Genomic DNA, 15,505 nt, shown 5'->3' with positions numbered 1-15,505 from the left:
CATGTCCATCAAGATCTAACTGTGGCTCTGCTCTACATCATCCTTAAGCAAGGACCCAGGCTGTCCGCATAGCCACTATATAAGACATTCTATTCAACACCACAGAAGGAAATAAACAAGAGGCCAAATTACAGAGAGATTCTTAAAACTTCTGCCCAGAGATGCCCATAACAGCTTTGCTCACATTTCACTGGCCAAAGCAAGTAGCATGGCAACTCTTGAGTTCAAAAAAGGATATATGAGACAGGGGCAGTGCAGAAAGTGGCCGGACGATGCTACTGTAGAAGTATGAGCGTGAGAAATGTAACTAATACATGTGGAGACTCTGCCCTAGACACATTATCTACAAAGTCTCAGTCCTCATTACCACCTACTCAGGTAGATGTGGCGCTAAGGCTCCAATTTACAGATCACTAAAAAAACCAACAAGGTGAAGGGATTAAGAAAATACAAAAGACTCAGACACAGACAATAGTATGGTGATTACCAGAGGAAAAGAGGGTGGGGGAGGTAGAAAAGGGGTAATAAATGGTGATGGAAGGAGACTTGATTTTGGGTGGTGAACATCATACAATATACAGATGATATACGTATTATGGAATTGTACACCTGAAACCTATATAATTTTATTACCAATGTCACCGCAATTAAGGCAATTAAAACCAAAAAAGAAAAAATACTGACGCGTTGAGGAATCTAAGTAACATCAAGCATGAGATGTTATACATAAATTGCAGGGCACACACTAAGAACTTGGTAATACCGGTTCTCTCCCCCTCCCCTGTAGTTGCATAATGCCTTATTTTTGAAACAACAGTTTTTAATTGTTTTAGACCCTCTTTGCATGTAGGAAGTGTGGTAAGGATAAAACTGGCTGACTGCAGTTGGTGCAGCAAGCCCTCTGGGGTTCTTACTCACTAAATTTCTAGTTTTTCTCCAAAAGAAAAAAACAACCCATGGACAAGAGGCATCTACACTGGCTGCTCTCTTTCTTACCCCATTTTGGCCTGCTGCCTCACTTTCCCGGATTCCAAATGATTCATTTCCATCTTTCTCCCTCACTCCCAAATATTAGTTACACCCCCATGACCCCCAACACACACGCACACACAAACACACACACAGACTCCAAACCTTTTTGGCAAATCTTTGTAGTAAACAGATGGACTGTCCTTGTTGCCAGGAGACCACTTCATACATGGAATCCAGTCCAAAGAGAGAAGGAAGGGGCCAGTGTACCAGCTATGTGGTATAGTGGCTAAGAACTCTGAGCCTTTTCCACCTGACTTTCTTGAGTTCAACTCTGGCTTCATTGTGTGCTATCTATGCAACCTTGAAGATCCCTCCCCTTCCATGACCCCCAATTTCCTCATCTCTCAAATGAGAATAATAGTACTGCCAACCCATGGGGCTTATAAGTAGTTAATAAAGTAATATTTACAAGCCCTTAGCATAATTCCTGCCTACAGCAAGAACTCAAATGTTTTGTTGTTATTTATTATTTTCAGCAAGATTGGTAGACTAAAGGAAGAAAGGAGTCTGTGTTTGGAGGGAGAACTCAGTCCTATATATGATCAATTTAGGAGTTTCATTTGGGGTTGCCTCTAAGACAAAAGATCTCAGTAGAAACAGTATGAGTTTTAAAGGAACTTGAATTCCAGTCCCTGTTTAGCCCCTCAGGAGCTTGTTACCTTGGCTAATTCAGCCTCACTAAGTCTAAATTCTGCTTTTTATTTTTTCCTTTATCGATTTTAGAGAGGAAGTAAGAGAGTGAGATAGAAACATCAATGAGAGAGAACATCGATTGGCAGCCTCCTGCATGCCCCACACTAGGGATGGGGCCCACAACCTGGGCATATGTCCTGACCAGGAATGGAACCCACAACCTGGGCATATGTCCTGACCAGGAATGGAACCGGCCGGCGACCTCTTAGTGCATGGGTCAACGCTCAACTACTGAGCCACACCAGCCGGACTATATTCTGCTTTTAAAATGGGCATACTAATTTGCTCCTAACTTCACAACCTGCCTTCCACGTTGTGCCATAATCAAGGTTAATTCGTTCTCCTCTCCCCTGTAGCCCCACTCTGTGTCCTGACCCTCTGCTTCCCCTTGGGAAAGGGCAGTGATCATTCTGTTCTTTGCTGTCTCCCAGCACCTGGCTCTGCCTGGCCCCCAGGAGAACGTCCCAGAAGGCTCAGGGAATTGGACAGTAACAGTCTGTGTTCAGAAGTCACCAGAACTCGCAGAACTCGCCATGGAAAGCGGGAGTGCCTTTCTCTTCACTTGGAACCCCCTTCTTCAGGCAGGAAGCCTTCTTGCTGATGGTGCCAGGCTAACTTCTCCACCAAAAGAGCGAAGTTTCCCCGGAGCCCGAGGGCGCGGGGCGGAGCTGGCACCCTGAGCTCGCAGCTGGCCAATGGCAGCGCTCCCGGGCGTGGCCTTGCCCCGCCCCTCAGCCGCTCCCCCCAGCCCTTCCCTCCCAGCCCTGGCGGTGCGGCTCCGGGCGCGGGCTCCGCCGAGCGCAGAGCGCAGAGCGCAGAGCGCAGAGCCAGCGTCCGCACCGCGCTCGCCCGGGGCCCTGCCCGCCGGCTGCCCGCCTCGCCCCTGCCCCTCGCCCCTCTCCCAGAGGGACCGTTGGCCCTGAGGACCAGACCACGGCGTCCTGGAACTTCCCCTGAAAGGGACCGGGGAAGGAGTAGACCGAGCGGAGCAAGCCATGGACCCCGTGAGTCAGGTAGGACGGAGCCGAGCGGGCGGCTGGTCGGGGACCCGCGGCTCCGGAGACGCGCAGCCCGCCTCACGCTCTCCCTTTCCCTCTCTTGTCTCGCTCGTCCCAAGCTGGCGTCAGCAGGCACCTTCCGGGCGCTGAAGGAGCCCCTCGCCTTCCTGCGAGCCCTGGAGCTGGTGAGTAGCGGTGTGTGCGGGGAGGGGACCCAGCGGCCGACCCTGGTGAGGATGGTCCGGGGGGCGCTCCCCGCTCGGCTCTGCTCGAAGCCCGAGGTCAACCCTCCCACTGGTCCTCCCCGCCGCCAAGGTGCCGTCCCGGGATGGCGGGGACGCGATCAGGGGACCGCTTGCAGGCGGGAGTGTGCTGGCGCTTAGACCAGGTGTCATCTCAGCTCAGCTCTGCAAACACGCGGGGCTGGTGAAGGACGCCTCCTCCGGGACGGGATGGGCGGGCGCAGGTGGAGGCGCCGCCGCTGGGCTCCGGCTGCTCACCGGGGCTTCGCTGCCGGGAGCCTTGGCCAAGCTCGGAAAGTTGGTCAGCATGGGCACGGCTCTTCTCCTGGCCTGGGATGCTGGGAGCGCTGTGGCCAACTGCTCTGCCAGGGCCCAGGGACAGAGACGCTGCCAGGCCGGCCGTGAGAGATACTGGGCACAGAGCGGACCTCCATCCTTCCTTTATAGTTTCTCCTCTCTGGTCACTCCTCCCGGGCTCTAATGATTTTTCCTGGAAAATCTCTCAGCCTCCTTTGTGTAGCTTTCTTCACCGACTGGGCTGTGGGGAGTTCTATTACTTGTCCCCCATTTTAAAAACACACCGACAGTCCGATGGCAACTTGTCTAATGACCAAGGAGTGAGGCAGAAAAACTCACGGGCCACAGAGCAATGACAGTGTTGTTGGCTTGGATGATGGTTATTCAGAGTGAAATCTGCAGGTCACACGTTCCTCTTGCTAGGAGCTCTGAAAGGCAAACGAACCTATCTGAACAGAAAGTTCAAAGCCCGTCATATAGCATTAATCACAGTTCCTACCACCAACTAGCTGGGAAATTATGTAAGAGCCTGTTGTCCTCCCAGATCTTAGCTCCCAGGGCTAGGATATGGTTCTGGCTGCATAGCTGTGGTGCCTGTTTACATGGATGATCATGATCTACAGGATAATCACATTTTCCCTGTTTGCAGACCTGCATAACAATGTGTGACTCCATCAATTTGACATACATCAAGACAGCATTTGGAAAACTTAAGCTAGAGGTTCTAGGATGACTATTCTAAAACTGTTTTCTGTACAGCCAAGTTGAACAAACCAAGCAGTGCTCACAGTACAGAAAATTTTTAATTGGCTGTGTCAGAATTTATTCATTCATTCATTCAGCCACTCAGTACATGTTCCCTATGAAACTGTTTTTTTAAAAAATCAAAATAATAGCTCCATTGCCAAGCCATTGTCTTTCAAAACAAAATTCAAAGACCTGACATTATTTTTCTGACACAATCTCTTATTGTCACTTACCTGAAACATTCGTTTTTATTCCCTTCAATCCTATTGCAACAGTATTTCATGCTATGACTCACCACACAGCTCATACTGATATATTTCAAAGGCTGGTAAACCTAGATGAGTTTGTTTAAAATGTAGATTTCTGGACATCAATAAAAATGTTGAAAATATGAGTGCCTGCTAATGAATCTACATTTTAAATAAGTTCCCTGGATAATTCTCATGCACATTTAAATTGGAGGACCACTGCCCTAAGCTCCCTCCAAAACTCAAAAGCACTTTTTGCCTTAAAGCTCTTGCTGTTTCTGTTCATACTGTGTATGATTCCTTCACACCTCAAGCCTATAAAAAATGTCTGCCTTTTATCCTCAGCCAAAATGTTACCCCCTCAATGAAGATTTCTGTCATATGTACTCCTTCCCCTTCCCCCTACCCCAAACTGAATGATTCACCCCATGCTTTGGGCTTCCATTGCATTTTATGCATTCATCCATTCATTCATTCATGAGAATTTATCACACTGAATTATAGTTGTTTTTTTCTTGGTGTGTGTGTGTGTGTGTGTGTGTGTGTGTGTGTGTGAGAGAGAGAGAGAGAGAGAGAGATATGAGAAAAGTTATTACATTTAAAATATTTATAGGTCTTTCCCTCTCTCTTTTGGCATCTAAGTCTAAGGCTCTAAGAAGGAAGGGTTTTGGCTTTTAAATGTTATTAGCCTCTCCTTTGAGGACCAGAACCTGAATAATGATGAGTAAATTTACTCAACTGAAAATGAGTAAATTAGTTGATCTACATTTTATAAAAGCTAAGGTAGAGACATGAGCACAGAGGGATAGAAGATTATTTGCTGAGAAAGTGTAGTGCAGTGGAGAAGGGGAAAGAAAACATGTTTTATGTACATGCAGTGGCGTGAGGAGCCACTCAGATCATCTTCTCAGGAGATATTGCAGTGAGAGTGACCTCTTAGATGGCAGGGAATTTGTTCCATCTTTCTGTTCCCCACTAGTGTCTTTTATGGTGCTTGGTGAACAGCAGGTGATCAACAAAAAATGTAAAGCTATGATGACAGCACTAAAAACATCCCCCTTTCTCCTGTGGCAGAGAGCTTTAAAGCTGGTAGTGTTTAAAATATAGTCTTTTTGTCTCAGTATTTATGGGGTAGAAATCAAAGTTTATGTAAAGGTATTTGTTCAAGGATATTTACTACAACATCACTTGTAGAGGAAACAATTAGTAAGTCCATTAATAGGACACTCATAAAAGTATGCTTCAAACATGTTGTGTAATAGTATACTGTCATTAAAAAGAATGAGATAAAGTTAATAAGGGTTGACCTGGAGGTCAATATATGTAACTGTGTTTTATAAGATTAAGTGAGAAAAAATAAAATTTTTTTATCAGTATTTGACAACATTTTAAATGAAATAAAGTGATTTTCATTCTTCTAATCAACATATGGAAAATTTATTCAATATGATTTCAAAGTAATGTATAAACTACAATACTATTTTTGTAAAAAGAAAATGGAGTTTGTGTGTGTGCGTACATGGGTGTTATTTATACATGTAAAATATAGCTGTATACCACTGAATAGTTAGAATTGTCTTTTTCTGAAGTAGTTTGAGGTATAGCGGGGAGAAAGGGAGAGAGGGAGAAGGACAGTAGTGGTGTTCTGGAAGACTCATAGGCATGTGGCTTGTCCACAGCTGTGCACATGGTGAGTAATTCTTAAAAATAATTCATATTTTCACTGATTTCCCATGGATTGACCATATAAAGTGATGTTACTTCTAAAGGCATTCTCCACTTTTGGATTTATAACCTTAGGGGGAAATGCACTTTATTTATGTGTTCTGTGCTTGGGAAGGGATCATACAGTAGATTTAAAGTCTACGTAACATAAAAGTCAAGCCTTCAGGGAAAGGCTTTAGTAATTTCAAAGATTTTGAGGCAAAACTCCCAAATCCTTAAGCTCTACTTAAATAAGGTCAGGGGACTTTTCACTGTATTTTGGGTCAAAATCAAAATTCAGAACACAGCACTGACTCGGGTGGTCTGTTTCATTTGTTCCCTGATGATAAACTAGGTCCAGCAAATCTCTTAAACCATCATTTGGAAATCATGACAGACATATATATATGACCATTAAATATTATATATTGAATTTACCCCATTTCTCAGACTTACTCTGAAAAAAAAAAAAATGTTGGTATAATTCTGCATTCCACTGATCATTCTTCTTTTGCTACTTGAATACATTGCCTGTAGGACAATGTGGGTGTTTTGATCTGTGGGTATTTCTTTTTCCCCTTCAAAAAATTTTGTAAGCACATGCTTTCTTTTCTCTGCTATTTTCAAGGCCCTGTTCTGTACTAGTGGATTTGTGTGTAATGGATGTTGGGGCCCCTAACACATCACATTGTCCAGGAACATAATCGGTGCAGATGGTGTAGATGAAGTCAAAAGGACTTCAACTCTTCTGATGATATTTGTTTGGTTCTCCCACACAAAGCTGTAGATCCAGATTCTGTTGCTATAGAATTAACTGCTGAGTCAACTTGCCCAGTTCCCTCTCATTCTTATTCCTGACATCCATGCCTAATTTTGCTATTCCATTTCTGCTACAACCCCTGGACTTTACATCTGCATGGTGCCTTTCTTTTCTGCCTTTCCGAGGAAGGTCAGATACTCCAGAGATGTAGTGTGTCTGATATATGAGGTCGAGGTCTACTTGATTTAAAAGGAGGCACCTGCTTTGCATAATTTTCATTTTTTAATATAAATTCTGAGCTATTTTCTAAGCAAATATTATACTGCTTACTTGATATTAATAGCATTTATAATCATGTTATTGATAATATGAAAGTGAAATATGATCATCTCATCTCCTCTCATCATAGCTGACATTTTGAACCCTCAGTGAGAGAAGTACCAATAGCTGTGTCTGCCTCACAGGCTTCAGATGAGGCACTGTGTTTCAGTGCTTTCCATATGTTATCATGTTGAATCTGTATGACTAGCATTCCCATTTCGCCATGAAGCTCAGGGATGTTAACTAACTCATCAAGGACCAAATTGGAGAAAAGGAAAGGCAAGGTCAAGATTTGGGCATTCTTACTCCAAACTGTGTTCTCTTAAGGGCTACACTCTTTTGCTTTCTTCAAGGTGGCAGGCACCTGCTATACCTTATCCCTACTCCTCAAAGACATTCTAAAGGACAGATAACATCCTATTTTGTAGTGTTTATCTCACCCAGTAAAATGCATATATTTGAAGTCTTCTCTGAAAATGCCAAGTAGTGTTTGTATTTAGAGATGAGCTCAGTGGACAGTGATGGCCTTTTATATTGTGTTATTTTCTGTTGGTTATTAACAAAGGTAGAGTACGTTCTCATTAAAATACAGTATCTTTTTGCCCTGGCCAGTTTGGCTCAGTGGTTAGAGGGTTGGCCTGTGGACCAGAGAGTTCCGGGTTCAGTTCCTGCTAGGGGCACGTACACAAAACAAAACAAAAAACAGTATTTTTTCATATTAAATATGTGAGAAAAGACTGATTATAAAGCCAATTATTTAATTTGTTTTTCTGGTCTTTTTTTTTTCTTCTTCTATTTTTCTTTAAAAAATCTGTATGCATGAGTCAGACAACTCTTTATTTTTCTAAATATAAACAAGATAAGAAATTCCAACATACAATTTATTGAAATTATGAGCAGCAATCTGCTATTGGAGGTCTAATGCAATTTCAGAGCTATATTATGTGGATTTAATTATAACTTTTCAGTCTCACAATTAGTGACAAAAATTATATGCAATTGGAATATAAATCAATAAATACACTTTCATAAAAGAGCAACTCCCCAATGTGCTTAATGCTCTTCTAGGTTTATTAAGACAATTGATGTTTGGCCTTACAAGTACAGAAACATATTTCTTGTGGATTTGAATCCCAATTTTATTCTTCACTAGCTTGGGAACCTTGGGTAAGTTTTTTAATTTTACTAGGTTTCATTTTTATCAACCATAAAATGAGTCTGATAATAGTTTCTACTTCAGAGAGTTGCTATAAATGATTAAATGACTTAATCCAAATAAACAACCTTGTGCAGTGCCTGGGATATAAGTGCTCAACAAATGACTATAAAGGTGATGATGATGATGATGGTGGTGTTGATAATGGTGATGATGATGATGATGATGATAATGGTGATGATGGAAAGGAGGAAGCAGAAATCCATTAGCGGGTAATTTAGAACATTATGGCTAACTTGTTGCAAATTAGAGTCTTAGAAAAATTCTGAAGCAGAAAATATATATTCACTCTTGCTAGTATCTCTTTTGATCCCCTCTACCTCTACATCATGCTTCCATGGTTATTTTTTTTTTTATTTTAAAGGTGTTTTTTTTAAAGATGTTTTTATTGATTTTTTTTGGTGAGGGAGGAAGGGAGAGAGAGACAGAAACATCGATGTGAGAGAAACACTGCCTCCCGCACGACCCTACTGGGGTGGAGCCCAAAACCCCGGCATGTGCACTGACCGGGAATCCAACCAGGACCTCGTAGTCCATGGAATGCCACTCAATCAACTGAGCCACACCAGCCAGGCACCATGGTTATTTTTACCATAGCATGAATGACTCTAGGAACTCGCTCCTTTGGATCTTCTCATTTCAAAGAACATTTCAGAGAGGCCAGTATTGAACCTATAGGAAAAGTTCTAATGGAAGGATTACAGACACTAGGTTCTCTAGGGTTTGAATGTTCCTGATCTTTCTCAAATCATAATCCACAAACATTGATTACCCTTGAAAGAGTTACAGTGTGTCGAACTGAATTCTTCAGATGAAGGTCCTTATAGGGTAAATCACAGGCACCTATACTCACACCCTAATACCTAGGTGTACCTTGCTGTTGGGGGTCCCCTAGAGAGGGATATGGGAAGAACCCTGGACTCATGCTCAAGTAGAGGCATCATCCCTAGTTCTCTGTGTCCCAGAGGATTCACATTTCTCCCTGCTCCAGGTAAGAAAACTAATCATGTGTTAGTAGAAAAAAATACTTAAAAATCTCTAAGGAATGTTTGTGCAGAATCACCAGCTGCTTTTGAGTCTTCATCTTCAGTAGGCATGTATTTAACCTGGGCTGTATTTGTAATTGTTTTTGTTCGTTCTATTTTCTTAGCCTTCCTTTGAGAACTGCAGTTTCCTCATCTGAATATTGGGGACAGTACTCTTTGCCTACCATAGTGTTGGAAATTTTAAGTGAGATAAAGCACGTAAAACACTTTGAAATTATTAGATGTTCTCCAAAAGTAAAAATAAAATAAAAAATCATTGTGATCATGACGATGGTGATGATAAATATTTTTTTCCAAACCAAGTGACTTTGAATACCGTAAGGTAACTACTCGAGAGTAGGGTGAGGTGTGCAGTGGAAGTGCCTGATTTCTGCTCTCTGAGGGGCTAAGTCCTTCCCAATCACTGTCCACTCTCTAGCCTCTGCCCCAATCTGTTTGGTCTCTGGAATCTTCAATTGATGTGCCAATTGAATCTGATGCATCATCAAAATTTGGGGAGGTCCACCTCTTTCCATTTTAGCTCTCATAAAGAAAGCCAATTTCTTGTTCTGTACACATTTCGCATTTCTTAGATGTTTGGGGAGCCTGGTGATGGTTTTTTGTTGACCTGGTGGACTTTTGCACAAGATACTTCCTCTGCCTAGAATACTTTCTCTCTCGTTTTTCACCAAACCCCTTTTAGCTGGAAAATTCCTCTTCTGCCTTCAGGTGTCAGCTGAGATGCCATTTCTTTTAAGAGGAACTCAATGAGTAGGGGGCTGCCACTAGATGAAGTCAGCCTCCAGATGGCTTCCAGAGCTCACTTTTAATGACTTGCTTACATTTCAGCTTCTCAACCAGAGGAAGGCTCAGTGAGGGCAGGGATCTTGTTCATCAGTACATACTAACTAACTGCTATTTAGCAGGAACAACTCTGGGGACATTCACAAATCACCCAGATGGTAGGTGCCCAGCGAAGGAAGTGACTGATTGAAGGAAGTCAGAGAAGAAAGGAGAGAGGAAAGAGAACAAACAATGAGTAAATGAGTCTGAGAACACATCCGATGTGGTCCCAATTCCCTTTCACGATTTTTGATTTCCGTTGTGAAGAGGGATTGTGAGGACTCCCATAGAAACAATTATTTAGCAGTTACTACTGGTTGTGAAGGAGAGTGACTCACCCAGGCTGACTCAAGAGTCAAGGAGAGAGGCTGTCATATCATACCCACCGCCCATAAGGAGGAGCCATGTTACAGAAGTAAGAGTCAGAGACTGAAACAGGCCCAGGCCCACATCCTGAGTTCCAGGCAGTGAGTAGAACTGTCTTAGGAGAAGCGCTGTCAGGATTGTGGCTTGGCCACTGTCCTGAATGCCCTCTTTGTATGCCTCCTTTCTGCTTCTCATTTAGTTTATTCTTTCTATGATTCTAAGCTCATGTCCTAAGAGAAGGCATATGATAGATTCAGCTAATAATTTTTTCAGTTTGGACACGACTCTCAGCCCGAGGCCATAAAGGCTGTGGGTTTGCTTCCCATGTGTCAGATGTCCATTGCTAGTCTTGTCTCTTGTGGCTTGAATACAAAGAGTCATGGGATTCAAGTTATGCTCCCTAGACTGTTCTTTCATTTCTAGCAGTGGGAGGGACAGTTCTTCAAGTCACAGGCACATTAGGCTAAGAACAGCTTTCTATGGCTGGTGGATAAATAAATGGTTCTTTTCATCAGCATTTCTTCCATTAACATAGCACTGGTACTTTAGTCAAAGAGAAGATGTAGCATCTTTGAGATTTGGGGAGCAGCATTCCTGGAATCTCTCTAATGAGGGGATCATTGGTGGAGTCACACTGATGACGTTATCTGAGGGGTGTACCTTAGGTCCTTCGGAATATGGGGCTCTATCAGCTTGTGTCATCTTGTCCATCACTTGGAAAGCCTCTTTCTGAAAAAAAATGATGGGGCTTTGCCTAGTGATGAGATAACCCATTTGTGAAGGAAAAAGCATTTCCCCAAACCACACATACCTCATCTTTGTCCATATATTGTTAGTGTAATTCAACTCTGGCTGTTCATGTTAGAAGACCACATAGAAAGAGTAATTCAATTGTGTTCTTGTGCTTATTAACGAGATAGAAAACAGAAAAACGTGAATGTGGGTTTTTGTTGGTTTTAAATTTAATATTCCCATCCAAATTAAAATACTTTGTCCTGAATATTTACTCAGTGAAGAATCATTAGCTTGCCTAGTGTGATAGGTGCTGTTTGTTTGGGGCAGAGCAGGTGAGGAATTGGCTGAGGAGCAGGAATCACTGGGAGGAAACTGGAAGATAACATGGGGCTTGAAGGGACGTGGGCTTTGGAATGAGCCTTCTGCTGGGTCCTGGCTCTTCTTTCCAGCTGGGGGACACTGAGCAGATCACGTGATCATGCCGATCCTCAGGTCTGCAGCCGTCAAAGGAAGGTCATAGGACTCATTTCTTCTGGTTGCTATGAGGATGGAGTAAGATGGTGGGTATAAAACCCTCAGCAGTGTCTGATAACCACAACTAAGCAAGTGTTTGTTCAAGATGATGACGTGATGTCTACAAATGCAATGAAGCATTCCTGAAATTTCTTGCATGGTATAAATATAAAGTTTGCTCAACATATTATTGTCATGTCATTTTTTGTTTCTACTATTATCTTTCCATTGGGAGAATGTTGATTGTAAGATCATTATAAAATATACACAAGGAGTATTAATACGAATACATAGAGACAAGCCCATTACTAGAGACCACACATGCATTATTTCACTTAATCTCACAATTACCTCTGAAGGACAACATAATAACCCCCTTTACAGGTGAAGAAACTGAAGCCTGGCAGGGCCAAACGACCGGCCAGGCTGAATTTGTACATTTTTAACTTTGCAATGAGATTGCACTTTTCCCCATAAAATGGTTTATATTCTTATTTTCCTTTGGAAATATTTTAATGAACAGAATGGATTTGTAAAGCAATAACCGGGGCTGCCAACACATGATGCTGTCCACGTGGACTGTTAGATAAGCTGCTGCCTTAATCTCTCTAGGTCACTTACTACTCCACTAAGTAATTTGGGAAATTACTTTGATTGCTGTACTTTGACTTGGGAAGGCAAATACGGAGCCTTCCTTTCTCTGGATCATTATATAAGAATAGATTCGTGTAATTTTCAGAATGCCAAAGATAATTACTATCATTATAAATTCATTATAAAGGAAATAATTTTTATAATATTTACCATTTTATTGTCATTATTGTATATTAAACTTATTTATCCTAAGTAACTTATTATTTTACTTTAAATGACTCTCATTAGTGTTGATCTATATTTACTGCATTTCTGAAACGTGACTCTTGTGTGTATGTATGTAGGGACACATTTGCACAAATTATACTACACCTACCTCAGGTGTGAGACACCTGAGTACTTTTTTGATGGAAAAGCAGAATGGGTGGGGTTTGAGGATTCATAGGGCTTATGAGGTTCATGATTCTAGAATACCTTATCAATAAAATAAGTTCAGCAGCTGCCCCATGCCAAGGGTGTTTCCTCTCATTTTCGGATCACATTGCTAGCCACCCTTGCTACTAACAGAGACAACATTAAGGGTGCACTCTGCCTCTATATGGCCATTTGGGGGCACCTTGGCCTCTCGGTGAATAAAAATAACAGCTGTTAACATTAATTGTATACTTACTGAGCCCCAGGCCCTGTACTGAGTACTTACTGAGCCCCAGGCCCTGTACTGAGTGCCATTCAATTCTAGCATTTCTCTTAGAATGTATGTAACATTATTTCACCCCTCTTTAGGCAAGGAATTTGAGGCTTAGAAAAATAAATAATGTGTACAGTCGATAATCAAAGAGCTAAAATTTGAGTTTAGGTCTTCTGTGCCTGCCTTTGAAGAACCTGGATAGTATGCCCAAGGCCATCTGGCTGGTGATGTTGGGAGCAGCATGCATACCAGGAGGCAAGGCAGATACTGTGTGAGGATGCAGGCAGCAGGCTACCCTAAGAGGCGGTACTGGTGACAAGAGGTATTGGCATGCTGAAATAGGATTTCTGCCTACAAGACCAATTGTTTCTGCTCCCGCCCAGTGTGTCCAGATATATCCTTTTTTTTTCTTCTTGAGAAAACAGAAATAAGAATTTTGGTGCTGATCTAGGGAGGTTGTAATGTTGGAAGAAATGTCTTTTATTTTTCAGACATTGTGAGGCCCATCCTTTGCAGAATAAACAAAGCACGCCTGACTTCTGAGTGTGGCCCACAGTCTCCAACTTGTTCCCACCACTTCATGGCATCTGGGCCCCCAGGGGCTTGGTTTCGGTACCGCAAGGACCTGGCCCAATTCTGGGCAAGATATTCTGAGAAGCCATTTGTCTGATGGACGAATAAGAACTCTGGTGTTAGAAACTAACTCTAGCTCGGTTATTGAAATGATGGAGTGAGTGAGTCCAAAGGTCTCTTTGACTTTCTTTCAGATAAAATAAAAAATGTTCACTAGGTATCTAAGAAGTATAAAAATATAGGGACTTTGTCTTCTTGGAGCAAAACTTGGATGGGAATGGAGGCAGCAGCTCATATTAGCAATGCAGGTAAGTTAGTAACCCGGTTCCGGTACCAGATAATGCATTGAGAAAAACTGAGTTTCTCAATCAACCAGTGTAACATCAAAGAACTCTGTTCATAAAAAGTGCAATTTAATTATGTGTAGCTTAAAGAATCAATGAATAAATGAATTCTCATGGAGGAGAATTCTGAATATTTATCTAGCGCAGATGTTCAACAGAGCATTCCGCAGTAATGGAAATGTTCTGTGTCTTCACTGTACAGTGCGGTGGTCCTTAGCCACAGGTGGCCACTGAACACAGAACTAATGCACTGAATTTTTAATTTTACTTATTTTAAATTAATTTTAATTGAGATAGCTACTGATTAGCATATTGGACTTCGTAAGTGCAGAGAGTTAGCCCATCCATCTGGTTTGCACGGACAATGTACTCACCTTCAGCAAATGTCTTAGTTGGGGACTGAAGTGATCTGTTTTACTTCTGTTTTTTAGCACACCACACAGTTGGTGGCAGGGAGTTTTTCAATCAATTTCCAGAAATTTAATAGACACTGAATTTTCCAAACTTTCCCAGTTGTTTCGTTTATGCTTTTTATTTGTTCTATGTATTTCCATCTGTTTACACATTTTATACATTAAAATTAGAAGATAAAACAAACTAATAACCTTTTATGTTTGCCCCCAACATGAAGCAAGATGGCAGTTGTGAATGTTTGTACTAATTTGTTAGCAAAGAATACCTTAATAATAGCTATTCGGTTTTAATGAGGATATGCATTTTATTTGGGAAGCAGACTAAAAGCAACAGAGATTGCTCAACATCATGCGATAGAGAGAAATTACAGTTTCTTCAAGGTGTAGTTATCAAGAAATCACATTGGGACCTTTACTTATTTCACAATTAGCATGGTAGTCTGGTAGCGTGGTGATGCGACCGATGAGCTGTGTCCTCAGCATGCACATGGGCATTTGGGAGGGACAGGAGCAGGGCAGTCAGAGTAAGAAAGTCTGCCTGCCTTAGAAACAGCACCCGAGAACGTGCAAGCCCGTGCCTGTCATGCCCACCCCGGTTAGGCTGCCCACATTCTCCACTTTGCATACATAATATGAAGTTCTGGAGACGGCCCAGGTGTCCTAGTGATGCAGTGTCTCAGTTTGGATTCCCTGGAGAAAAATACCTAAGTCAAAGGCAGCCTCTGAGGGTAATTTACTGGGAAGTGATCCCAGGGAGCAGGCATGAGGGATTAGGGAAGGGAAATGCAGGTGGACAGGAAGGCAAAAACAACATAAGGCTACATTACGAAGTTGGGCATCCCTGCCAGAGACTGTTACTCAAACTCACAGGGCAGCCTCCTGCAGGGTCTCTCAGAACTGTCCCCTCTTAGTGATGGCTCATGGGAGTTAGCTCCTGTCAGAGTTTGAATTGCCCCAAAAGGGTAAGGATTACAGTAGTAGCTGATTTGGGAGGTAATCCCGGGAAACACCGGTAAGGGGTGGAGAGTGGGACGGATGGAAGTAAGACAAAGTGGAATACATTATTTCAAATGCTGCCACAGTTGCAACGGCAGCTTAATCCCACTGGGAGACTCTGAGACCCAGTGTGCAACAATCATGGGCTATAATTTTG

The 15,505-nt window shown here is 42.4% G+C and overlaps 1 protein-coding gene across 1 annotated transcript in view; it reads left to right on the top strand.

The window, feature by feature from the left end:
• The first annotated feature begins 2,581 nt into the window (after nucleotides 1–2,581).
• The window catches only part of SYNPR (synaptoporin), a 292,925-nt gene continuing 280,001 nt past the window's right edge, over nucleotides 2,582–15,505 (top strand). Inside the window, exons 1-2 of the mRNA XM_036267541.1 lie at nucleotides 2,582–2,738; nucleotides 2,843–2,908. Coding sequence (XP_036123434.1) covers nucleotides 2,721–2,738; nucleotides 2,843–2,908 — 84 coding nt within the window. The 5' untranslated portion in view covers nucleotides 2,582–2,720. The remainder of the gene's footprint in view (nucleotides 2,739–2,842; nucleotides 2,909–15,505) is intronic.

This window comes from Molossus molossus, unplaced genomic scaffold, assembly GCF_014108415.1.
Source record: "Molossus molossus isolate mMolMol1 unplaced genomic scaffold, mMolMol1.p scaffold_m16_p_18, whole genome shotgun sequence".
Lineage (NCBI taxonomy): Eukaryota > Metazoa > Chordata > Mammalia > Chiroptera > Molossidae > Molossus > Molossus molossus.
Note: the sequence above shows the minus strand (reverse complement) of the source record. Positions and strands in the feature narration are given on the sequence as shown.